The sequence below is a fragment of the Phlebotomus papatasi genome, chromosome 2, assembly GCF_024763615.1.
Source record: "Phlebotomus papatasi isolate M1 chromosome 2, Ppap_2.1, whole genome shotgun sequence".
NCBI lineage: Eukaryota > Metazoa > Arthropoda > Insecta > Diptera > Psychodidae > Phlebotomus > Phlebotomus papatasi.
This window is the reverse complement of record NC_077223.1, coordinates 18960855-18988167: the sequence shown is the minus strand read 5'-3', so window position 1 is coordinate 18988167 and position 27313 is coordinate 18960855. Positions and strand designations below refer to the sequence as shown.

At 32.9% G+C, this 27313-nt stretch overlaps 1 protein-coding gene across 2 annotated transcripts in view; it reads left to right on the top strand.

Moving 5' to 3' along the window:
* The window catches only part of LOC129802946 (protein let-756), a 42386-nt gene that overhangs the window by 6208 nt on the left and 8865 nt on the right, over window positions 1-27313 (top strand). For both annotated transcript variants that reach the window (XR_008751830.1, XM_055849193.1), the window contains exons 2-3: window positions 4490-5136; window positions 25127-25230. Coding sequence is in view for 1 of the 2 variants with exons in the window: in XM_055849193.1 (XP_055705168.1) it covers window positions 4590-5136; window positions 25127-25230 (651 nt within the window). In the remaining variant the exon portion in view is untranslated. The remainder of the gene's footprint in view (window positions 1-4489; window positions 5137-25126; window positions 25231-27313) is intronic.

The window sequence follows — 27313 nt, the reverse complement described above, 5'->3', positions numbered from 1 at the left end:
ACATTTTTATTCCTGGGAAAGATATAACTTTTCCTGAAAACGCTTAACTGATTAAGTACCTCATGATTATACTTAATCACAGATAATTTTATTATCATACATTTTTATTTTTGATGCCATTCCAAGTTAGAAAAAGGTGTTTGCCTATGCCAAAATCCATGTTTTTTACGTCAATAAGTCAACTTCTATAAAATACCTATACTTAACGATTTTATTACTGGATTAATTTAGTAATTCTTTCACGATGAAGATGAATCAGGCGAAATAATTTCTGATGTCATTTATACATTAAAAATCAAAAAAAAAAAAAATTCAAGGATTTCTCTCGGGAATTTAGAAAACTTCCAAATACTGCCTGCAGTGAATCTTTATCAAAAATATCCCATCCAATTAGTAACAATTAAGCAGATATAAAAAATAAACTTGCATTGTTCAGCCGAAATAAAAAACTATAAAACTAATTTATAAAAGTCAAAGCGGCGTTCAATTCTTGATTAAAAGTCGTTAAAATAAGAAGATGTCACTTGTCTTTTCGTAAAAATCTCAATCAACTTTTATTGTCTTCACGCTCGATTAATTGAGAACAGAGTTATGGTGATCAATAAAAGACCTCTCCATGGGATCTTGTGGGGGATCCGTCGTCTTTTGAAGCCGTGGGAGAAATTGCGCTCATCGCAAAAAGACGACAAAGAGAGACGCCAATGAAAAACTATTTTTCCTGACGCCACACGATTCAATAAACTCATAAATTTTTTTTCTTCTTCTTCTAAAACATCTTTACACTCTGCTAGTCTCTCCCTCCCTATTTGCCGGGGAAGTCAATTGAAGGCGATTAATTGTGATTTTTATTGGTGTTCGTTCTGGCAAACACTTCCATTCACAGTGATTAATGGGTGTTCCTATTTGGGGAGAATCTCAGATACTTGGACCAAGTGATATCTAAAGAATTTTTTTTTCTCCAATTCTAAAATCATTAAATTGGCCAGATATTGAGATGAAGAGAACTAAATTTATGGGGTGATGGGAAATTTTAAGGAATAATCAGGAAGAAACCAGAAAGATCGAACATAAAGATCTGCCTATACTATTACTGTATTGAGTTAATTATCAAGATGAAGCTAAATGTTCAATTGGAATTTAGCACAAAATTTAGAGTTCAATCATTACACTAATTAGGCAGGTTATTTAAAAGAAAATCCATTTTAAAATAAGAAATGTATGGTTTTCAATAAGTTATAAATAACTCTTTAAGAACTCTGATTCTAATAAATTATTTGTTTTATTTCTTTAGCGTGTTTGAATGTGAAACTTTTACCTTCACTTGGATGATTGGGGCTGTTGGGATGAAATTTGGTTTTAGCAATGTTTTTAACAACCCGGATCTTTCTCTACTCTCTGTTCTTCCCTGGGAATCCTTATTAAACAATAATGCAAAATGTTTATAATTTTTCTAATAACCCGGCTAACATGTTAAGTATATATTAAGCACTTAATAAGTTGTTAACTCAATGATTAAGAAGTTATGGAACATTCGTCTACCTCTAAATATATCACAAACTGTTGTGCCATGATTCTGCCAAAACCCTAAGACCTAAGTACTTAATTAAGAACTTTGTAAAATGTTTTAATTAAGTTGTTTGTATTAAGGGCATGACGTGCACTTTCACAAGTACTTAATTAAGGGTCTTTAATTAAGTATTTTAGGTGTGATTCCTTCTAATTACACCTATTTTTTATGCAGTTACTTGGCGGTTATAAATATTTTTTAATAGGGTAACGTGTTGTATTTCGGGACACTTTTTAGTACTTTCAAGTTTAAAACAGCTTGATGACTTCTCAAATATTTTTTTTCTTTGTTGATACAAATATTTATGTTCCTTATGCTATCCAGAATAATGCCCAACGCACAATAACTTTTGTTTTGGAAACATGTTATTGACATTTCAATGAGAGTGAGCAAGATTCTAGATCTAGTCATCTTGCTCACTCTTATATAAAATTTTGAAAACATGTTTACAAACAAAAGTTATTGTGCGCTAGTCATAAGATTCTTATCGAAAAATGTTGAAAAATGCATCATTTTTTTATACAAAATAGCAAAAAATGTAAAAAATGTTGGGTATTTCGGGACAGAGTAAAGTCGCTATTATGCAAATAAATTTCACCGAGCCTGATTACTTACGTTTAAGTAGAAGTTCTAAACGTCACTCTTTCATAAAAATGTTTATCTGATACGTAAAGAGCTTAGTATTTCATATAGGACTTTAAAATAATTAGAAAACAAATATTTATAGGATTTTTGATGTGTCCCAAAATATTCATATTATGTCCCGAAAAGCACCTTGTCCAGAAATACCACACGTTATATCTTATATTTTATATTTCTCAAAAGTTTCATAAAAGTTCTTTAAATAGTGAAGAGTTTACTCTGTTAGTCTGTTCTGGACAGACACTGTCCCGAACAAGGTCTTCTGTAAAAAAAATCCAATTAGAATTAGAAAACACAAATTAAAAATCTGTTAAAGTTAAACTTTAAAGCACAAGTTTATGAGGTTTTTTAGGCACCTTAAGACCCTAATAGACTTAAACTGAGCCTCGAGAATATTAAACCTATAACATTTGGCACTAAAGGAAATTTATTCAAAATACTTCTAATCGATGATCCTAAGCCCTCAGTGTATTTATGACAGATTAGACAGATCTGCTATCAAATTTTATAAGCTAAAGTATTACGACGAGGATCAGCCTCAGTCTTTCTAGATTATGCGTTGGTGAGGCTAAAGGGAAGTTTTTATAGAATATTATCCTCTTGTTTACGATTTATGCTCAAGGAAAGACAGTTGAAAGCAGGACAGAAAAGATTTAGCCTAATTTAGAGGTTACATGTTTTGTAGTTTACTTTTTTATTAATTAATTTTCACTTTGTAGACCTCAATTCTGGGACCAAGATCAAGATCAAAAATTTCAAGGTATCAAGTATTTCCAAGATCAAAATTTCATGTAGTAAGGTGCGGTAACCGGATCGTTTTCCGTAGATTGCTACTTAAACGCTTGTTTTTGGACTGATTAAATTCTTTTTTACTTCTACTAAATCCATAGAATTATTCACTATTTCATTGAGAAACATAATATAAAAAAATTATTAAAAATATTAAAGAAATGCGCCCATTTTAGAGCAAAATGTAAACAGCCACAAATTCACTAATTTCTTTATAAAATATTATTATTTTATGAAAATCTATTTACTCACCTTGTAGGAGAATTCTTGCACTTCACTTTTAATTAAACCTTTGGATTTAAAATATTTTTTTCACAAGGAAAAAATAATAAATGTTGTCAATCAACCAGCTGTCATTAGCGAAAATATCACTGCTAGAAAATTTTTAGTGAAGAACCCAGCTGGCACAAGATTGAAATGAGTCGATTACACTCACTTATTTAATGGATAAAAATATTATTTTTGCTTTTTCTCAAACTTGAATAGTTATTTTATGTTACTGTAGTGACTATATTACGGAAATAAATATAAAAATATTATTTTAAGTGGATTTTATCTAGTTAGCGTAGTCCTAATGATCCACATAGCGAAGCGCCCGGATTAGCGCACTTGACAGTATTCTGACGCGAAGCATTTATGGTACTTAAATTGTTTTAGCTAAGAACCAAGATTTCAAGATTTTTCAAAATTAACGTAACATCATTTCTGACAAAGATGTTCATTTCTCTGCTGAATTTGTTGAAACTTCATTATACAAATTAGGAAAATTAGGTTGTATTAAATAATATATGAGAGGACATAATCGGGAATACAGGAAGTGCAGTCCCAAAAAATACTTAATAAGTACTTACTAAGGCGTTACTAAGCACTTATTATATACTTAATATTAAGGACTTATTGTACACTTGGGAAAAGCTTTTATTTAAGAATGAAACAGTGTCTTTAATTCATTGCGTTACTAATACCTTACCTTGTGTTAACCAGGAGAAAAATAAAGCTAAAAGAATTTTTTGCGATGTCTTTTGCAAAAGAGTTTGCTAACTTATAGTTACAATAAGACTTAATTTATTTTTACAAACTTTTGTATACCCTGATTGTATCCTGAATATCCTGAATATTTTTTTCTTATACAAAAGCATATTAAATTTGATTATTTCAGACTTTTAATGACTTTTATTTTTTGATTTTTTTCTGATGCTCAACTATTTTATTATAAAAAGAATTACTTGCCCTTTTTATTAAGAAAGAGTGAAGAAATTCAAGCAACCTAAGTATGTTTTTTTCATATTTCCCATTGTTCTTTCATTATTCCCATTCCAAAATTTTATGTTTTTGAATTTCGAAGGTAATTTATAACTGAAACTGCCCTATTTTTCTCTATTCTCGTGATTCAGGTGATATTTTATTTAAATTGGCAAAATTGATCAGAAACATCCAGTTTTTCTTTTTAATCTTTTTAATAAAAAGAACATTAAAATTATTCCTTTGCAGAATCAGCGAAGGTCGGACGTTTTAGTGGCGAGGACGAAGCGCCTGGGAGGCGTATAATTTATGTGAAAAATGATGTGTAAATTGTGTGTGTTTCTGGTAAATGCGAAGAAGTGAATGGATGAGGCAGTGGAGGACCCTAGATTGGATTCTAGTGGTCCTCCTTGTGATTCACGCAGCGAGAATCTCTCTGGGTGCCGCAATAGCCACCAACCTGGATACATCTCCAGGTACCGATGAGCTCATTGCTCGGCGCACCCTTGACTACACAATCTTCACCGTGCGCGACCGAATGCCCAAGATCTGGCGTCTCTTGCTTCAGAATACGTCTGTGCAGGAGTCACCATCTGTTATGCAGAATCTCCTCCGGGAGCGCCATCAGACGCGTGAAGTGTTTGTGTTTGGGGACTCAGGGGCTGGCAGTGGGACCATTCTGTCGCGTACGTATCGAAGTGTGGCTGAACGGCGTCGGAGACGACGTCCCGGTGATCCTCAGGCCTTGTCTGTGCTGGAACGCAATCAGAGATCGGCCAATTTGTCGTACGCGATGGGATCAGCCAGAAAAATTCAGCTGTACATCAGGAATCGGTGTCTGCAGCTCTTGCCAGATGGAACAGTCAACGGGACACACAATATCTACAGCGACTACAGTAAGTACCAGACAAAAATAAATAAATCCAGCAACTAAGTAAGAAAACATCTTCATGTTCTTAACAAAAAAATAATGGTGATGGGAAATTCGCAGAATGCTCGAATTTACGAATTTCAGCACTTCTAAAATTTCTTCATTGTTTTTGAATAGGACTATTAAATTTGTAATATAAATGCAATTACCAATACTTTAAATATTTATTAGTAAAAATAGAATTGTTTACACTCGTTCTAATTTTAAGACTTTTTTAAAACGAAAAAAAATATTGAATAAATTTGTTGAGATCTGAACCTTCTAGTGAAGTTTGAAAAATGGATATTTTAGAAGGCTCTGACCTTTGACCTTGAAATACTGTTTTACAAAAAAAAGAATAAAGGTTTTTGGTTTTCAAAATATGCCAGAAAACGGTGCCGACCAAAATCCTGAAGGCCAAAATCCCGAAAGCTAAAATTCCAAACGCCAAAGTTCCGAATGTCAATTTTTCATAAGTCAAAATCTTAAAAGTTAAAATTTTGATTCCAAAATTCCGAAGGCCAAATTCCCGAATCTGTTGAAATCCCGCATGGGTCAAAATTCAGAAAAGCCGAAATCCCGAAAATCAAAATTCCGAAAAGCTAAAATCCTGAATAGGTCAAAATCCCAAATAGGCAAAATCCCAAAAAAACCAAAATCTTGAAAACAAAAATCTCAAAAAGCCAAAATCCCAAATGGGTCAAAATCCTGAATAACCAAAATCCCGAAAGCCAAAATATTGAATATTAGGATCCCAAATGCCGAAATCCCAAATGGGCCAAAATCCCAAATAACCAAAATCCCGAAAATTAAAATTCCAAAAAGCCAAAATCCCGAATGCCAAAATCCCAAATGGATCAAAATCCCGAATAACCAAAATCCCGAAAGCCAAAATATTGAATATTAGGATTCCGAATGCCGAAATCACAAATGGGCCAAAATCCCAAATAACCAAAATCCCGATAAAATTCCAAAAAGCCAAAATCCCGAATGCCAAAATCCCAAATGGATCAAAATCCCGAATAACCAAAATCCCGAAAACCAAAATCCCAAAAAGACAATATCCCGATTGCCAAAATCCCAAATGGGTCTAAATCCCGAATAACCAAAATTCCGAAAGCAAAAATAATGAATATGAAGATCCCAAAAGTCAAAATCCCAAAGAGCCAAAATCCCGAAAGCCAAAATCTCTAAATCCAAAATCCCGAAAACCAAAATCTTAAAAGCCAAAATCCCGAAAAGTAAAAATTTCGAAAGCCATAATTCCGAAGGTCAAAATTTCGAATCGTCAAATCCCGAATAGCCAATATCCTAAATGGTAAAAATCTTGAAACTGACGATAATTACCGAGGATAATGGGAAGAATAATTTCCTAAAACATAAAAAATCCTCCTTGACTCCAATAATCACGAGTGCAATTGTAGGAGCAGCTTTGACACTTTAAAGAATTCGGGAATTTGGCGTTCCGGGTTTTGGATTTCGGGATTTTGACCGGGATTTACCCAAAAACATGGTTTTATAGGGTTGGGAACGGATGTATACAGTCATCTAAGACCGAAACTCGATATATCTTACTGTTTGGTCTATAGACCGTTTAAAATATATTTAAAAAAAGCGTTTCACTTATATTCGAAAAATATATAAAACACGGATTTGGATGGAAGAGAGAAAATATTTTTTCAAGAATTCTGACTTATTAGGGATCACTGAATATTTAGGAAATTTATAATTTTAATCTTCTAAGTAACAAAATATCATTCTTTAAAAATACGAATCAATGAATTATAATACTCTTTCTCTTAAGTTCGAGCAATAAAAAAGAAAAACTTTCCGTGAAACACGAGAATTCTCGCGACTTATGCAATGTAGTACATGTGGAGCAAAAATTCTCTATTTCACCACCTTTTTGCACAAAAAAAAAAGAAGACGCGCTCAATGTTCTGCTCCTCACCATCCCCTGAACCCATTTGCTGGCAGCCAGCCGGCAAGAGAGAGGAACAAGTGATGGAGGAGGATAAATAAAAGAAGAGACCCCCTTCGGAACATTCCACGTGAGACAGTTGCAGAAGATGCTATTTTGAGACACATTTTTACACCCTCATGTCTGCATATGCATAAATCTTCTGAGAAAACATAAATGGCATTTGTTATGTGAGACAAGGGGCATCTGTTCTCCAAGTTCGGTGTACATTTTAGCATCTAAAATGTACCCAACGACAAATCTATTATGATTTTTTTTTGGCATGAAAGGAGTCATTCAAATTTGATCTTTTGCTGTTCAAGAACAAACTGTTTAAATATGTTTCATTTAGAATAAATATTAGGGATCACGAAAAGTAAATTTGCACAATTTTTTTTCTCACGAAAATGAAAGTTAAGATGTTTTGTAACGACATTTAAGCTGAGATATCTTCCACAAAACAGTTCAACATTTTTGTTTTTTGGAGGAAAGAGTGAAATTATCTTTTTAAATAAAGGTCTTGTAGTTTCTCTTGAAGTAATTTCATTAGAGAAATAATAAATCATAGTGGCAAAATTAAAGCTTGCTAAGGACTTATAGGCTTAATTCTTAGAGTTGAACGAACGGCTCTGGTTCATTTGTGCTCCTTCCAAAGCAAACATGGGATATACTTTATCTATGACCACGTTTACATGCTCAATATTAGACTAAATCTGCTTCAAAATTGAAACTACTTCAATCTATTTATACACTGAGAGAAATCCGAAAAAGTTAAAATAACATTCCGAAAATGTTAATTTTACCCTGCAGTATTGATCCAAAATCGGTGTAAATATATTTCTGTTTTTAGGTGTATTGGGGGTTAAAGTTACCCCTTTTCATGTTAATTTTACTCTTAAAAAGGTGTAAAATTAACATAAAAAAATGTTAATATATTTTTACACCTAATAAAGTGTTAAAGTTATGAGGAAAATAAGTTAAACGCACCCTCTTTTTTTCTGTGTATGCATTTGGTCAATTCTGTCTCAGAACGCTAGAAAAATTCTTGATGGCCTAAAATGGATTTGCACCAGAGAGATTTGCATCGTAAGGCGAGTATTTTATCATTTGGTCCAGGGGAGCTCTGAAAAATGCGACCGGTTTTAGTGTAAATATTTTCCTGTTTTCGTACACATTTCACGAGATATCTTCAAAACTACGTAGGTTGGCAATTTGGGGTTTTCGGTTGCCTCATTACTATTAAATTGGCTTTTATTTTGTATTAGTATTTTTTGCTAATTAATTCTACAATGACAGAAAACAGTTAATAAACTCAAAAGTTTTTTCGGCACGCTAGAAACATATGGGAAAAATAGGAAATGTCATGCCCCTGATTTGATCAATGGAGTTCCTTAAAACTTATTGTACTTACTGATTTACTAATTGACTAAATTGATTCATAAATCATAAAAGCATTTTAAAATCGAAAATCGGTAAAAAGTGTGAATTTTAGAATCTTTTGGCATGAGTTATAAACATACAGATAAATAAAAAAATTGTAAATACGAGAAAGATAAGTCATTCACTATAATCCATTGTTTTTCGCGTTTTTTTTTTTGAACAAAAAAAGAAAAACTACCAAGCTTCTTAAAATATTATCACAAAAAATGGTTAAGTATTGAGGAATTCACTTGAGCATGTAATTGTGTAGGTCGCAATTTTTGTATCACAAGAAAAAAATCCAGAAAAAATATTAATTTTCATAAGCGCATTTCATAAACCAAGAAAAATCGGACGAATCGGTATTTTTTTTTATAAGTGTATCTGCAAAAATACTCGGAATTATCTTTCAATATTTTTGTAGTATATTCTTAGGACGTTTAACTATAGAAGTCTTAGGAAGTTTATCTAGAGCACTCGTCTAGTTAACGAGAGGTCTCCAGTTCGATTCTGGGTGGAGGCAGGAATTTTTCCTATCTCCACTGAGAAAAAACTGGATGATTTGATTGTCATTTGCTCTGATTGACGATTTCTCAGTACATAAATACAATTAACATTGAACTAAAGTTCGTAAAATTCTCACAATTTATCTATCGATTTTAGCAATAAAAATTAAATCAATTTTTTGACTTGTAATTCAGGAAACCCCCTTAAAACGCTGTTTATGAATAGATCACACTTTTCCCAGAAGTAAAAACCTTCATTACGCTTTGTAAAAAAAAAATTTTAAGTGAATTAATAATGTAAATAAATTAGGGAATTTATTTACACTCACTGGATTCAGCGACAATCTTGGGATAGTTCTTCCCTGCTAAATCTTCTACTGTTGCCCCTATTTCCCAGGTAAATTCTGATTCAATTCACAAAACAAGATTTTGCAGCACAGCGAAGTTGTAAGGCAATTTAATTAAATCTCAATGAAGCTTTACAATTAAAAACCTGGCCTTAAGTACAAACTTGGTCCAAATTCCAAATGAATTTAAAATTATTTAAATGTGAAAAGATTATGACTTCCAGGAGATTTTGGCACAAAAATTAAAAAAAAAAACTATTTATACAGTAAATTTTCTAAACGCTCTTATTGTATTTCTAATATTTATGATTTCAACCAATTTTATTCACTTTGAATGAAATGCAAAAAAGATTCTCGAGCCTAAATTTTAGTTATCAAACTTACAAGTGTTTCTAGGAAAAAAGTTAAAGATCTATTGTGAATAAAAATACTCTTTAATAATAAAGAAAAATCGTCTTTCAAGTATCGGTTAAATATCGATCAAAAGCACCAAAGTTATCAAGAATTCTTTGATCAAGATTCCTGTAGACCCAATAATTTTGCTGAAGTTCAAAGTACAGCATTTCTTGTGAAAATCTCTCACGTGAATGGAAATTTTGAGCTATTGAAGAAATAAAACGCTACTGATTATGAGCTATTGAAGAATTAAAAACAAAAATCATATTTCTCAATAATATTAATAAATTACATTTTCAACTTTGTCTTTGTGGGAGAAAACATTGAAAGTCTCTCATCAGTGGAATTTGCACTTTATTTGTTCAATAATCATGGAATTTTCAGTGGCAATTTCACTCAATTTAATTTTATGATTCCTCAGAAACCACCAAATTCCTTAAAAGATTATTTTTTCAAGACAATTTGCGTCAATTGATTTTGTGGTGTATGGTGTACGACATCTGATTCATCTCGAATCTCCCTTGTTTTCGACATTTTTAATTCTTATGAAATTGAGATGCAAATTTGTTAAATTCAAAGTCACGATGAAAGGATCATTATCAGATGAGATGTCTAGAGTCTAGAGAACTTTTTTTCTTGTAAATCCAAAGGGGGATTTTTGCAAAGAATGAACAAGATCTTCTCAATTGACCAGCAAAGGAGTAGATGAATTTATTAGTCATCTGAATTGTGGTGACAATCAAAAAGTGATTTGTTTTATTAATTTATCTCATCTGCACGGGTCACACAAATTTGAATTTGGTCATCAAACAGCAAAGAAAAGAGGAAATTGATTGATTCTGAGTGCGTGTTGTTTTGCTTGTCGTCTTTTTGGTGCGGCAAGAAAAAGGTGACGAAAGAAAAAGGTCAAATTCAGCATAGAGATCACTCATAAAAAATCCATTAAGATAGATATGTTGCTTTTTTTTAATTTCATTCGGGGAAATGTACATAAAGAGAGATATATTTTTATTGAATACTATAAATTACTTTTCATATCCAAGTGAAAATTTGGGTTTGGAAGATGATACTAGGGGAGGGTGAGGCAGTTGCAATATTCCCATTTTTTTTATCTCTTTGAAAGGGATGAGATAAAATCATTATTGGAAAAATACAGACGTTAGATGTATCATAAAAATCAGATAGATAAACTCCTTTTGGGAGTGTCAGGATTTATCCCTTGAAGACAAGAAAATATGAATATTTTTTGGCAAATTTTCTTTTCTTAGACAATCTCTGAATCTTGAAAGAAGAAACATCCATACACTGAAAAGAAATTTATCTCGAAAAAAAATCTAAATAAAAAAGGTGGCAAAGCGTTTCATGCTTTGCGGAACACTCGAACTCATAACGTAAATGCTATACAGTAGACTCTCACTCAATCGGCTCTTTTTCAATCGGGCGACAAATTTTGTTGACAATTTTCACGTTTAATTATGGAGCTAATTCGCTCAAATTCGCTGTAGTTCTTCCTATTTTATCGTAATTCTTTATAATTGAATGCTTTTTGTGGAATTTACAAAGGCTTTGACGCTCAATTCTATCGCTAAACCGGATCACATTTTACCCCATATTCCCGATTGAGAGAGAGTCTACTGTAACTCTAAGGTACTTTTACATAATTTACCATTTACCCGTTTTTAACCGATTTGAACCAAGAAAAAAAACTAGGAGTAATATAATTGATTTTCAGACAAAAATTGTCTATCGGTTCATATAACCGGTTTTTAGCCGATTGGAACCGGTTCAGTTTTGTCGAAATTCCAAGACCTGTCTATCAAGCCCAAACATGATAAAATTCAGTTGAGAAACACTCTCTTTACAGCCATTTTAACATGTGAACTTGAAAAAATAGTATTAGAAATGTTTAAACGGTTTTTACGTATATGGATACGAACGGATTACGGATATGAACGACCCCTTAGGGGTTAGGGAGTCTAAATATATAACTAAAAATCGACGGATTATATCTAATGTAATGTAAGACAAATATCGGTTCACTGCTAAATTGTAACTGAAAAAAAAATTATTTTTGAAGCTTAACGCGTCTCCTCCCTTAGGGGCACCGCCCTCTAGCGAGATATTGCAGATGTTTGGAACCTTATAACGCTAAAAAGGAATAACTTATATCTATATAACAACTTAAGGCTTGAAAACTACCGCTAAAAATAGAAATTGAATGAGACGTGTGCAATCAAAATAAGCTTTCAGTATTTAGAATTTCGTTGCTTTAATCAGAAATTGTCGTAACTTACTCGTCATCTAAATTAGTAATTCTTACTGCGTTATCACACTTGCACATTAAAATTTTAATATGATTCACATTAATTGTCACTTGTGAGCGTCCAAATATGTTATTTGTGTCTTTGAGTCACTTAATATTTGGGGTTTTCCTATTTATTGATAAAGAAGTGGACTTGGCCTGCAAAAATAAGTTTAAATTTACCTAAAGCATAAATATTTTTCACATTAAAAAATTAAAGAGAAAATCGCATTAATTTTTTACATTAATGCTATAAATCAATTTATATCAAATTTTGCGGGTCAAGTCTACCTTTTTATCAACAAATAGATTAAATTTTGAATATAAAATGATTCAAACACACAAATTACACATTTGGACTCTCACCAGCGACAATTAATGTGAATCATATTAAAATTTTAATGTGCAAGTCTGATAACGCAGTTAGTCTATGTCCAGGGGCCATGAGGTTGTACAGGTGGGTACGCTTTGAGACACAATGGATTGAATGTGTTGGCGTTGAATATAAATGAAAGTGGGGGAGTTTTGAAACTGGGCATTTTTCTCCTATTTTTAAATGAAATTGAGCCTTATCATGATGTAATTTAGTTTCGCAATTGGTTTGCTGAGCTACGTTATATCATAATAAGATCCACTTTCATTTAAAAATATGAGAAAAAAGGAAAAAAAAAGAATTTTAAAGCTGTCCCATTTCAAAGGTGCCCCACTTCCCCTCATGCAATTTTTCTACGTGGATTTGGGGATTTATGGGTCCCGTTTCCGATAACGTCACTCAAGGCGGACTCCTCTACTTGTATTGTTGTTCCGGGACCTGAGACGGCTAAATCCACTTCCTGAGGCCCAGAACTCGAAGCCTGATGCTCACCCTTGCGTGGTTCCCCAAGAATATCGCTCTCCCTACGAATGCTCTGTTTTCGATTTACTTCTAGTGAGGAGAATTAACTCGTGAAAATTATGACCGTTACACTTTTATAGAACAACTGATTTCTACACTATATTGTTAAAAAAAATTGCTGATATAGATGATGAGAAAGTTACGACAATTGCTTATGCAAATGATCGATAGTAAATATGAATTTTATTACAATAATAATTTTTCAGAATGTCCTAATACAACAGATTTTAAACTTTAAAGACTTTTGAGACATTTTTTAGCGAGCAAACTCTACAGTATATACACAGAAAAAAATATTTTGTAAAAATGTTCGTAAATGTTTGTGAATTCCTATGGGGGTGTTACGAAATGCTCGTAAATTGTATAACCCACAAACAAGTTCGTAAAAATTTGTACTTTTTCACAAACATTGATCACTTGACGAGCATTTTTTGTACTTTTACAAACATTTGTTCGTAAATCTTCGTAAACACACAAAAAATGTTCGTAAAATTTTGTCATTGCTTCGTAAATGTTCGTAAAATGTTCGTCAGGCAAACAAAAATTTACGAACAAATGACAAAATTCTACGGATATTTTTTGTGTGTTTACGAACAAAAGTTCGTAAAAGTACAAAAAATGCTCGTCAAGTGATCATGATCATGTTACAATGTTTGTAAAAAAGTACAAACTCTTACAAAATTGTTTGTGTTTTATACGATTTACGAACATTTTGTAACTCCCCCATAGGAATTCACAAACATTTACGAACATTTTTACAAATTTTTTTTTCTGTGTAGGGAAATCAAGAAAATTGTAACAGTATAAACACTAAACGCATTTACACTATTCCAAGTTTCAAATGCATTCCACTTCAAAATTCATATGCAAAACTGCCCCACTGTTCGCTATATTCTCGGAATTTAGATGTATTTTATCCCTTACGGGATTTGTGCACGAGATACGCGCGAGTTTTTCCCATTTTCGGCCAATGCGTGTTGTTTGCGCGGGAAAATACTTTCCGTGAGATTAATTGGGAAACGTGTCTCTACTCTGAGTTGCTACACAGAACGCGTGACCGCTGATTGGTGATGAAAATGTACAAAGGCATATGGAGAGACGTATGATTGATGCTTTCTCCCCAATCGACTGATGATGAAAATATATCACATGAAATTTGACTAACATATACTCGGTAGATTCGTGATTCGAGACAGGTACGCTTTTTGACCTCTTCGACTGTGAGACTGAGACGACGTGTGAGTTGACATGCTCTAAAAGACTCCAACAACGTAAGAGTGAGCGAGTGTGACAAACAATTAGATTGAGGAGTCTCTCCAGCTGGCAACCTTATCAGAAATTCCACTTTTTTTCACCAGAGAATCTTGCGATTTCGTCATTGTGAAGAATTAGGCGATTGTATGAATGATTTTTATGCGGTATGCCCAAAGATTGACTCATAGTTAAATATTTGTTTGCTTTTTATGGGTTTCTTCTCTTCCCTGGTCTCTCCTGGGTTTCTGTCACGGAAGCACAAAGTGCAATTTGCTAAAAAAATCCTACGCAACACTAACCGGTCTCCATGTATCTTAAAATTTGCCATAAATCAAAGAATTAGTCTTTGATAAGGCAATAAAAGATACATTTCAAGATGTTCTACTTCATGTTTCATCAATTCTATGGATGTTAACCCTTTACGAAGATAATATTTATCGCATTTTTTTAAAGTTTATCTTTACAACGTAAAATTATTAATTTTATGTATAGAGAAGGGTGGGGCACTTTCATACAGTTGAACTTTTCTTCTGAAGTTGTTTGCTTGGTTAGTTTCTCGTGGGTATTGATCGTTTAAGAATATACAACACAATTTCTAGATAAATAAATTGTCCTAAAAATGTGTAATTTCGCAAAAATGTAATGTCTGAAACTACACCACCTTCTCCTAACAGATTATTCAATTAAGGAATTTTTTTTCTTAATAATATGAAGTGAGTTTAAATGAGAAAGATTTCAAAGAACTTCAGCTAAAAGCTCGAAAAATTTGCTTAAGGCCTTTAGAAAACTGATTTTTTATCGTAATAAATTTCTTGATACCATGAACACCATGAAAAACATCGTCAAGTAAAACAAAAAGTTCTTTATTAATTGAAGAAGTCTTAATATAAATTTGAGTTTAAATGGTTTAAGTTTAAACAATAAAATCCCATAAGTATAACCGAAAAAATACAGAAAATTTCCTTTGATGAAAATAAGCTACAGTAGAGAGAAGTGAAAATTATTGTGAAATTTAAAAATATATCTGATACATTTAGCAAAAATGTGATCTTATGAAATGTATCATAATAAATTGTTAAAGAAGGTATTTCCACTCTTTACGCATTCAGAATTGCAGAAGGAAATAATCAACTACACACCTCGTAATTTTCATAGTATCATCAGCTTACTGGTTTTGAATAGGATCTTAGATTAAAGAGATAAAGTTCAGGACATTAGAGGTTTATAGCATTGCCGCTAGGGGCGTTGAAATCAAATTTGGTCGCATGAAACTACCCCATTCTCTGATGAAGCTAACAAATCACATTTACAATGCGTTTACTTGTTTTGTCATAAAAGAGATACTTAAAGGTTTTATGAGCACACTTCTATATAAACATGAATCTGAGAACTCCATTTGGAATGAAATTTACACTTAAGACGTTTAAGGCTGATATACACAATTGCCTGGGGCATGCCGGATGAGTAATCTATTGTAAGTGTAGTGAACTTCATTAGGAAAGAAGTATCCATTATGCGAGATAGATTAATAAAAGATTATTTTTTTTAGATTCATCATTCCCATAAACTAATATCTCGGTTAAGAATCCAGATAATTATTTATAATGTTTGCAATACTGATAAACATTACAATAGCATTACTATTATTAAGTATTACTCTTGATTTCTTGTAAATATTAACTTTCTCTAATTCGGTTTAAGGATATAAAATCGTATCAAGGGGATACGTGGACCTTAAAGACTAAGAAAAAAACGTTTTTCTTTCAACTCAAGCATAAAACTACAACACTTTCAGAAATTTTCATTTGAAAATTAAAAAAAATCAGAAGTTGGGACTTGATTTTCGGAAGAGAACCTTTGAAACAATTAAACAAAACTTACTTTGCGGTGGGCAAGATTACTCATTAGGAGATGTACAAATTTCCGTGTATTTTACACCATTCTTCATCTTGAAAAATAAGCTGTTACCAAGGATAAACCAAACCCTTCATTTATTTACTAAATAAACCTATTCAAAAGCGGTGTGTAAAATTTCAATTAAATCAGTTCTTTACTTTCCTTAAAGTTTTATTCCGAATGCCTTGAAGCCTTGAAGAAAGATTTTTTTTTCGAAATTACAAGAACAACGTGATCCTTTAAGGGTAGAACCTGAATTACAAAATGGATATATCGTTTTTTAATTGCTTAAAACTATAAATCAGCTATATAAGGATGTACTCCAAAAACTTAAGAAACCGTTTTTAATTATTTTAGATATCGAGACGAAATCAAGGAAGCGTCCTTCCAGTAGATTTCCTGCGCTCGTGCGAACACCTAACACTTTGAAGCGTTTCTCATTTTTGCGATTTTCTCAAATTGACGGGAAAGAAAATATAAAAAAAAATCTATTAACCAAATGCTACTTCAGAATTAAATTCTCTTATTAGTTGAATCTAATATTGGAATTCATTGAATTTTTTTTTAAATATAAGTCAAGTTAAGATTTTATTTATATTGCCTATTTTAACATTTTTTGAACCAATTAGAAAAGTACTTATTTTTCGATTTTTTGGACTTTCGTGTGGTATATTTTTATCCACATTTTAAGTTCTTAACCGTTTAAGGACGAGTAAGACACACAATTAGTTTTTTTTTTTTTAATTTTTTGGACACCGGTGTCTCAATCATACTGAAAGGATTAACCACTTTAAATGTGGATAAAAATATACCAAAAATTTCATGAAAAAAAGTCCAAAATCCAGCAAAACAGATCATTTTTGGCCTCCTAATTCTAGCTATCCCCTTTGTGCAAGGGGTAACTTATTTCCATATTACAGTGACAAGGACTTTGTTCGTCGCGTTTCGAAAAACTTTTAGGTCTTAAAATAAGAATAAAAACTACGGAAAGATACTCAAATAAAAAATCTGCTATTTTTTATGGAAAATATTTTTTCTTCAAAAAAATACAAAGAGTGTTACATTAAATAGACAGTGAATAACTTTCCGTTAGACATAAGGGTAAAATCCTCTTCCTTTTGTAGAAGAACTTTTTTTTTAATAGTGACCTTCAGTGTCCTGGTTTAAAAAAAAAGTTTAAGAGGTACTCAATAAAAAGTAATCTTAGATTTAAGCATTTCACTGAAAAGCTGAAATAATTACAACATTCACTCCAGTTCTTGACCAAAAAAATGTCTCCTAGCTTGAAAGAATATATTGCAGAACAACGAAAAAATACTTTGACCTTTAAGTTAAAGGTTTCTTGCTTTTCTCGATTATTACCGTATATTCGGGTGACTTTGTCCTCCATGGGTGACTTTGCGCCCCTCCGGTTCGTAAGCTTTTCATTACTTCTAGAACTTAAGGATGGTTTTTACCGATCCAATCTACCATGTCTGATCGGTGAGAATCGTTCTTAAACGTTAGAATTAACCCTTTAAGGACGAGAAGGTCAAAAATGGGGGGGTCTGTAAAAGACACTTCTTCCGATTTTAGAGCAAAACACAACTTTAGATGATCGTAGGAAAAATTTCATTTTTGGATCACCGGTGACTCAATCGTCTTAACAATTATCAATAAAATATATGGAGTTCTTAAGAAACTTGTCAACGCTACTCAACGCTGTCAATGCATTATTTTATGATTTTGCTATACAGTATGTGATATTTTTCACTGAAACTCAATCTCTTATTAACTAAACTTTATTGTAATATCATTTTTAATAATGTTTTTAAAAAAAATTAATGAAATTCGGATGTGGTGAAAAGGGCTTACTTTTTCCGGCTGTGTAAGTACTTTTCGCCACTCATTTTTTCCAAGCATTTGACAAGTGGTGCACCTCGCGGAATTTAGGGAAACAGACACAATTTTCAGTACAGTGCCCGCTTTGTAATCCGGATGATTGAGAGACAAAATGACAGATGTTCGCTTCGTAATCCGGATGGATTTTTTGAATTTGTTTAACGTCTCGAAAATATAATACAAGATTTTTTTTTGTAGAAATAGAATAAAAGTTTTAGAGAAGCTTAAAAAAACATAATTAGAGAATTCTATGCTTATTATACTTCATTTATTAAACAAAAACATCACAGGATAATTCATTTTCATTGCTGAATACACATGCATTGCATATGTCATCTCAAAATTATTTTAAATGTAACCGTCGATAACTCATCCGCATTACGCCGATCCGGATTAGAGAGCGGGCACTGTAGTTTTTTTTTGCAAATAAAAAACGTGCAAAAAATCATTCGAAATACTCTAATAATTGTCTAGAATCCGTGTTAAATAAGTAAAGTACTGTGCCGTGTACTTTTGGGGGTTTTCGAAAGCTGCTGTTTCTTAAAAATCAATTGAAAACAAGTGGCGAAAAAGTGCTTACAAAGTGGCGAAAAAGTATTTACAAAGTGGCGAAAAGTACTGAAATATGCATTGTTCCAGGAAATGAATTTTTTCAACCAGACACCCAAAATTTCCCGAGAACTCTCCTGGTTTAATAGAGAGACAATGCTTCAAAGCATCTGTACAGAAAATTTCATTTTATTTCGACAAAAATTGTAAGAATTGCAAGGGTACAAAACCTTAAGGTGGCGAAAAGGGCTTACTCTACCCTACCTCAGGTTTCACGAAACATTTATCGAGTGAGGGACATGAGTTTCTCCGAATGAATCACCCCTTGTATTGAAGATTTTTTGGACATAAAATAAAATTGAAGTCAGCACATGGTCTTCAAGCGGTCTTAGCAGTCTCGGTAACCAGTTTTATTGGTTCAATTAATCCACTTTAAAAACGCAATTCTTGTTCAATGATTTTATTGCATCAAATGAAATGAAACTTCCTAATTTGTTTAGAGCTATTTGAAATTATTTTGACACATTCTGAGAATTGGAGAAAATTTGTTTGATTTAAGACAATCAACATTCAGTGCTTATTGCATTCGGAATGGTCATCCCTGTGGATGACTTCCCATGAAGAGTTGAGCGACTTTTCAAATAAATCTCTCAACTTGCGGTTGGAAAGAAAAACAAACAATAACCATCTCTCTTTTCACGCAAAAATTTTCCTCTCTAAAGCCAAAGCACTCACACATGGGGAGAGGGCTTTAGCATCTCTGAGAAGTGCTCAATCACGAATTTATCAGTTTAGAAGATGCGAGATGAAGTCGCGTTAAAAAAAGTACTTTTGTCAACCAAAAATAGCTAAAGATCTCATGACTCCTTACCGCCTTCCGTAATTATTGCGACAAATTCGGTAAATGAAAAAAAAGATGATGAAAATTTCTTAACAAAATACCATTCTTACTTTTACTATCGCTCCTCTTTACGCTCAAAAAACCGTCATATTTTTTTGCGGTTAATCTCCTTGATGGAATACTTAAATGCTGCCGGGCGTGAAAATTCTTGGAAATTGGCGCTAAAATTCGATAGAGGAATTTGCTGAATTTAATCCTCACAATCGCATCCGCTGTCACTCCATGTTTATTTTCAATTCAGTCTCTTTTGATGCAATTTCCTCCAGCAAAGCCGCATTGCGCAATGCTAATGAAAACATTTTTCTTGCGGATTAATTCATTCAAATTAGACGCAATGGAACATCACGAGGTGAATTCCGCCGAGAAAGCCTTTTCTGGGCAAAGTTTTAGGCCAGATAAACTTTGTTGAGATAATATTAGTCAAAGCTTAAATTTTGTTGGGAGTTGCAGTTGTTGGAATATCGCCAAATGTTAATAATTTCCATTGAATATATGCTTGATAAGAATTTTGACCTTTTAATCGGCAAATTGGGGTTTTAAACAGATGGTTTTGGAATGACATCATTTGAAGAGACTACAATAAACTTTATCCCATCCACAAAAAAAAACTGGAAACATTTAGATAACATATCAATTATAATTTATAATGAAATAAATTTTAGGATCAATATTGTTTTATTTTCCTTTTGCCTAAAAATACTTCCAAATTGCATGGAAAAGTGAAAAATGGGGATAAAAAGGATAGATGAAATTGATCACCTGTACTGGAAATGGCTGATGATCTATCCATGACATAAATTCATTATCTACCGCTTAATTGATGTGATATAAAATTTATTAGAAGTCGCGTGTAGATCTAAAATTAAGATTGGTTTGAAAGACCAAAATTGAAAAAAAATGTTAAACATATCAAGAAAATCAACTTAACGAATTCATTAAAAAAAACTTGTTTTTATTGTTCTTCAACAAACAAAATTATAGGTTTTCAAACCGTTTTTATTTGTTCTAGGATGTGCGAAAATAGAAAATGTTCTTGTACCTCTTGTATATTTTATAATATAGTTACAAGATTATTTTATACTAAATCAAGAGAGAGTTTCGCGAAATTTATGATAACGGTACGCTGTTCGTTCATTCGTCAGAGCTATAGGTCATAGGTTTTAGGGGATACCCTTAAAATTCGACTCTGGAATAAATCTCTTTTCTTTCCTCTTGTCAAATAATGTATACAGTAGAGCCTCGCTATAGGCCATATTTGGTTCCAAATTTGACACTTGGGTCGCCCTATAGTCCATGTCATTTTTTAAAATTATCAACGACTTTTAGTATTGAAATTGCTCGACGGCTTTCATTTTCTTTGCGATTGTGGAACTTGTCCTCGCTCTCTTCATTATGGAAAATTTGCCAAAAATAGTAAAATAATTATGACAACATTGCATGTCGCGTACTAAAAAACATAACCTAACTTAAAATCAGTGTTTTGAAATCAGCGGTCGATAAATTGTGGACTATAGAGCGATGGCCTATAGCGGGGTTCTACTGTACATGGCTTTAAAAAATGGCTCTAACGATTTGTGAATGTCTCAGTATAATTTAGGTACTATAGGGAAAAGTACTATACCTTCGTACGTTCATGCCTTCGAATAATGTGAATTTTCTTTAAGTTTTCCTAAGAGACTTAAACATTTCTATTAAACTTTAGTTAGTTTATTTTATCAATTTAGACTATTCAAGATTGTTTAGATTTAAATGAGTTTTCATTTATTCTGTATACTCGTTTCACAGGAGATTTTTGTGTCTTATTCATGTAGGGAGAGAAATCAGATCAATGATTACTATTAATTCTTTGGACTTCAGATGACCTACTTTGAGTAATCTTGACCACCGCAAAAAAAGTCTTTTTTTAAATATAGTTTAAATGTTGTACTTAATTGCCTTAAATCTTGATTTTTTTTTGTGCTGAAAAGAAATACAGAAAGTATGCGCCTTTCTCTAGTCTTCGTGACCTATGTAACCCCTTGACAGCTTTCTTCCTCAAAGCAATTGAAGCACAATCAATTTTGAGGATAACAAAGTAAAAAAAAAAGTATTCAGCAAAGCTTGAACATTTTGTTATACCTTTGAGAAATTTAAATATCCTTAAATTATTATATAAATTTTCGCTGCTGAAGGATTTTTCATTTCGACGATTTTATTTTTTAATTTAAAAATTCTACAGTATTATCTTTGGATTTTAATTACCGTTTTGAAGATTTTTCACAGAATTTAGAGATCATAGTTAGAACCTTTTTTCTATTAAGAGAAGCTTGAGCTAACTTGAGAGTAATTGGAGGTAGAGATAAAGTAGTGCTTTACACTGATAAACTACTTTTTCTTATAAATAGGGCAGTGGTATGTGTTGCGGCCAGTATTTTTACTTTTTGTTGTAACCAGTCATACAATAAGTCATCATAACACATAAATCAAGGATGACACAAAGATGGAATAATTATCAAAAATATTGAATTTATCTCGAATCACCTGTCTTTCGGGGATCTCAGTGGCGCAATAGGCAAGACCGTTGGTTCTTGGACGGATGAGATCTCTGGCTCGACTCTCACAGTTGTGAGTTCGAGTCCCGCCCGGTGCAAAGATCTGAATGTTTAGAAAAAGACATTTTCACTGTGATATATCGTAATAAAAATGCACCGCCTCTACCCAAAAAACCTACTTAAAAAGCGATAATTTGTCTTCAAGGAAGTCGAGACCTTCAAATAGGTGGTCCTTGACTTCCGGTGGCCATTCGAACGTGTAAATTATCGTATGATTTTTCCTTCAGATAGACACAATTATTTTGTTTGCACATCAATTGCTCAATTGAAAATTTTTCTTATCAGAAAAAAATGACATTTTGGAACTGACCATGAAGTGCAAACAAATTTACTCCTTCATCGTTTGAGCATAACTTTTTTTAAGGATCGATGAAATCTCGTCCTTTTCGGGATTTTTATATTTATTACATGGTTATTTGCGATCTATGCGACTCATAGATCGTTTGTCTGCAAATGTGACGCAGATTTCATTCAATTTGCTTCCTCATTTTAAGGACGATGACTAGCGAGGAAAAAATTTTTTAGACCTCCATTAAAGCATTTTAAAATACTACTAGTATCCCTGTGCCAAGTTATGTTTCGAAAAACGGAAAGTTTAATTACATTCAGGTTTTGAAGAGCCCTAACGATAGCTGTTTCTGCATTTTCTGCAAAATATAGCGACATTAATTTGTCACATTTGAGTTCCATTACGATTTAAAAAGTTTTACAAAATATTATCGAAAATGCTTTTGTAGGCTTTTTTTGTTCTTATTATTATTATTTTGAAAATTTCTTAAATACAAGAAAAATGCACAAGTACAAAATGCTTCTATTGGAAACAAATTCATCCAAATGGAGACAAGGGAAATTTTCTAATTGGAGACAAACAGTGTAACTAAAACCATAACAAAAGGTGATAATTTGATAATTGAAAAATTAACACCCAGTTTTTCATTTGGCTGCAATCCGAACAATTCTTCACTTGCATAACAAAAGGCTTCCAAAACCTTGTTGAGTTGCTCCTGAGTGCAGGATTTATTCTTATTCCTGGTCTTTTCTCCTTTCCCATCTAAAACAATAAGAAAATCTCTCCAAAAAAAAAATCATATTTCCAGGGTTTCCTATTGAAGCATTTGCAGACACTTCAGAAAAACACTTTTTGTGCACGAAATAGATAATTATTTCATTTGAAAACTTCACGTAACGTTAACAATAAAGAATAGCACTTTATTTAACTAAAATTAGCCAGAAATATGACATAAATCTTAAACAAAACGAATAAACAACAGTCACCTCATTGTGTTTTTCGTTCGAAAACATGGTCGATCGATGAAAAATTCGATGGTGAAAAGGTACACTTTTAATTTTTCTGAGCAACTAACAAATTAAAATTTGTGAATATGAATGGATTTTCGCCTTATTTTTAGCAAGATTAACTAAATAATGAAACTGTGGTATAGAAAATATATAAATATAATAATTTAGTACTATATTTATCATGAAAACAATGATGTTTCCATTTAGATTAGCGAAAAATTTCCATTTGGAGCAGGTTTTGAATTAGCTTAATTTACCCTATATTAATTACAGTGAAATTAATAAAAATAAATTTTAGCTGTCAAACTTTAAAACTCTCTCCTGTAAAGTTTACATTTTAGACTTACAATAGTCTTCTTCGGAGCCGACGATAGGGGGAAGTGGGGCACCTTTGAAACTGGGGCACCTTTGAAATTAGGATTTTTCACCTAGTTTTAAATAAAATTGAGCCTTATCGTGATATAATTTAGCTTCTTAATATGTTCGTGCAGCTAAATTATATCACTATAAGGCTCAATTTTACTTAAAAATAGGTGAAAAATCCCAATTTCAAAGGTGCCCCACTTCCCCCTATAGCACCTGAATGTGTCAAAAGGAAGCCTTGTTAGGAGGAAATGGGGCATCTTTGAACTAGGTTTTCCTCTGAATTAAAGCTCTTTTCTTCTCTTTGTAAATGGAAGTGAGCCTTATCATAATGTGATTTAGCTTGACAATTAATTTGTTAAATTAAATTATATCATGGTAAGGTTCAGTTCCATAAAAAAGGAAGAAGAAACTCCTATTTCAAAAGTGTCCCACTTCCCTTTACTCCTAGCGAAAATAACATTTCATTTGAGCAATATGCAAATGTACTCTTATTGTGGGCCATAAGCTATGCCAGTGCCCTATGCATTTTATTTCTTTATTATTGAAGCAGTGAGTCAATGGTAAATATGCTATATGAATTCGGATGAAAAAGAGAGCTCAAAATTTACCTTTGGGACTCAAAAAGACTTTGTAAACCTAATTCCTCCCACATGTAAACTAGACTCTTCCCCCAATAAAGCTGTGAAACATTTAATTGCCTCAGGAAAGGTGTTAATCATTCTAAAATGCTCGTTAGAGTCATATCGGATTTTATATGATTGAGTCTTGGACAGTTCATAAAGCGCTTTCAGAGTATCATTTAGTTTGCAATTTGAATATGAATGTGTTCCATCAGACGTGTTGTAAATGAGTTTATGCTTTAAAATTAGAGCCTCGACAAATCATTTAAAGTTTCCTTTGAACCCCTTCCTTCTAAAATGGAGAATTGAGAGAGAGAAAAAAAAGCCCATGACAGACAGAAATGCTATTTTTGGGAATTGTCTCACCAGGCTTATGACACTCCCTTCGGGAATAATTAGAGACATCAATCAGCTGTCGAAAGGGAATTTTCCACTGGGTGAGGGTCTGATCTCCTAACCCAGAGAGACATCCCAGAGTTTAAATGTTTCCAGCATATGCACTATATCAAATCAATTGACTTTCATTATCTGTCGCCCCGAAAAGACCAAAGATATCAATCAGATTAATACCCAACAGGCCATAAAATTGATTATTGATGATTGTCTATATCGGCAATGAAGAATCATCCAGTGACGATTAATTCTTCAATTGGGAATGATTGTTGTTGTTGTTGTTTTGGAATGCCCAAAAAATTGCACACACAATCTTATCTCGATAGGAATTTTCATTGATGTGAAAAATGTGATCCAATTTCTTGATATATCTAACTTCTTTTTTTTTTCTTCAACCATAGCAATTCTCCAGAGAACGACTGTAGATGTGGGGAAGGTTAAAATCCAAGGCGTCGCAACATGCCTCTATCTCTGCATGGATATGTGCGGTGGAATTTATGCTTCGGTGAGTATCACATTTGCACATTTTACCAAGCAATGTTGCTGATTAATTACGCGGAGAATTGCTTCTTCTTCTCAACATTCAAACGGTTAGGGAGACCTCCTTGGGCAAGGGCAGACATTTGTCTTTCAAAATTACTTTTCTACCCAGAGAGAACGCAATGGAAAGTGCAATATTTGTATTTCTTTCCGGCATTTTAAGTATCCCCCCGTGTTTTAATACCTTCCACTGAAATTGCAGAGAAAATTTGTTGTTTTTGCTGGCGTGGAAAAAGCAATATATCGTCGAAAAGGAATTTATTTGAGAGGAAATTTGTGTTTTCTTCCATAATATTTAGTCTCAAAATATTGAGATTTTGGGGGAATGTCTGAAAACTTCTTGAAAGAAGTAACCCCTTTTTCAGCGGAAGGGGGTGGAGTTTGATAAAGTAAATTGATGTTTTTGGAAGAATAAATTAATATGAAGTTTAAAATAAAATTCTCTCAAAGGGTTTCTTCAAGGGGTAACTCATATTGAGAAACCCTCGTCAATTGTCCGAGAAACGCTTCGCGAAACCCGAGAAACCCAAAAATTGCATCGCGAAACCCGAGAAACCCAAAAATTGCATCGCGAAACCCGAGAAACCCAATTTATGCATCGCGAAACCCGAGAAACCCAATGTCTGCATCGCGAAACCCGAGAAACCCAATTTCTGCATCCCGAAACCCGAGAAACCCAATTTCTGCATCGCGAAACCCGAGAAACCCAAGAATTGTATCGCGAAACCCGAGAAACCCAAAAATTGCATCGCGAAACCCGAGAAACCCAATTTCTGCATCGCGAAACCCGAGAAACCCAAAAATTGCATCGCGAAACCCGAGAAACCCAAAAATTGCATTGCGAAACCCGAGAAACCCAATTTCTGCATCGCGAAACCCGAGAAACCCAATTTCTGCATCGCGAAACCCGAGAAACCCAAGGATTGCATCGCAAAACCCGAGAAACCCAAGAATTGTATCGCGAAACCCGAGAAACCCAAAAATTGCATCGCGAAACCCGAGAAACCCAAAAATTGCATCGCGAAACCCGAGAAACCCAATTTCTGCATCGCGAAACCCGATAAACCCAAGAATTGCATCGCGAATTCGGGCGTCAAACCATGGCAAATTTAAGGAAATTTGGTTCGTTAGAGAATCATAATTAAACTTAAAAAATGTCAACAAACATTTTTCGAATTTAACTGCTGCCCGAATAAAAAAGTAGTCCAATCTTAAAAGAGCCGAATTAGCGAGAGTCTACTGTATTTAGTATCATTCTTAGTATTAAAATCTATGCCAAGTTTTATTTCGATCTGTCAATTCTTTGGTAAGTGAATTAGGGGCCTCTCCTTCAAAATCAATTATTTGCATATGGTAATTTGGGTTTCTAGGTAGTTTGCAAGCTTCGGAGATGAACTATGCAGTAGAAGTCCAAATTCAAAATGTGCACCAACCCAGAAATCTTGTAAATAATACAAGTTATTGTTTATGCTGATCCAAATGTGATCAGGCCCAAAATTGCCCATATTAGGCATCTAAAACAAATGGACATCACATACTTTGCATAAAAGATTATTTATAAAAAAAAAACCGGTTGAAAAATCGTGCCGCGTACGTTAAAAAATCAATAAAAACATTTTCCGGTGCAAGTTCTGAACCTCGTTTGAACTACTTTAAGTAGTCTGAAAAAAAATAGTTTGCAAAAATTTGCATTTGGATGCAAAAATTGATTGATTTTGAAGATCAGTTGTAAATTAATCGAAAAATTTGCTATTGGGTGTAAATATTTTCATTTGGGTGTATTTTTGCAAATTATTGCCCTCCTTATGCAAATTTTTGTAAATTTTTGCCTCCAACTGAACGCTATAGCTGTGCCATCTACACTGAGACATCATATGGAGCAAATTTAGTGTTGTTGATAGACACAAAATCGACGTACCCGAAATATTAATGAAGAAGCCAATTACACTTAACAGTTTTAATTTCTCCACGACTATACAAATTTTTTTCACAATAAATTTTTCACACAGGCCATTATTATCTAATTGGAAAATTTTGCCAGTTTTAAC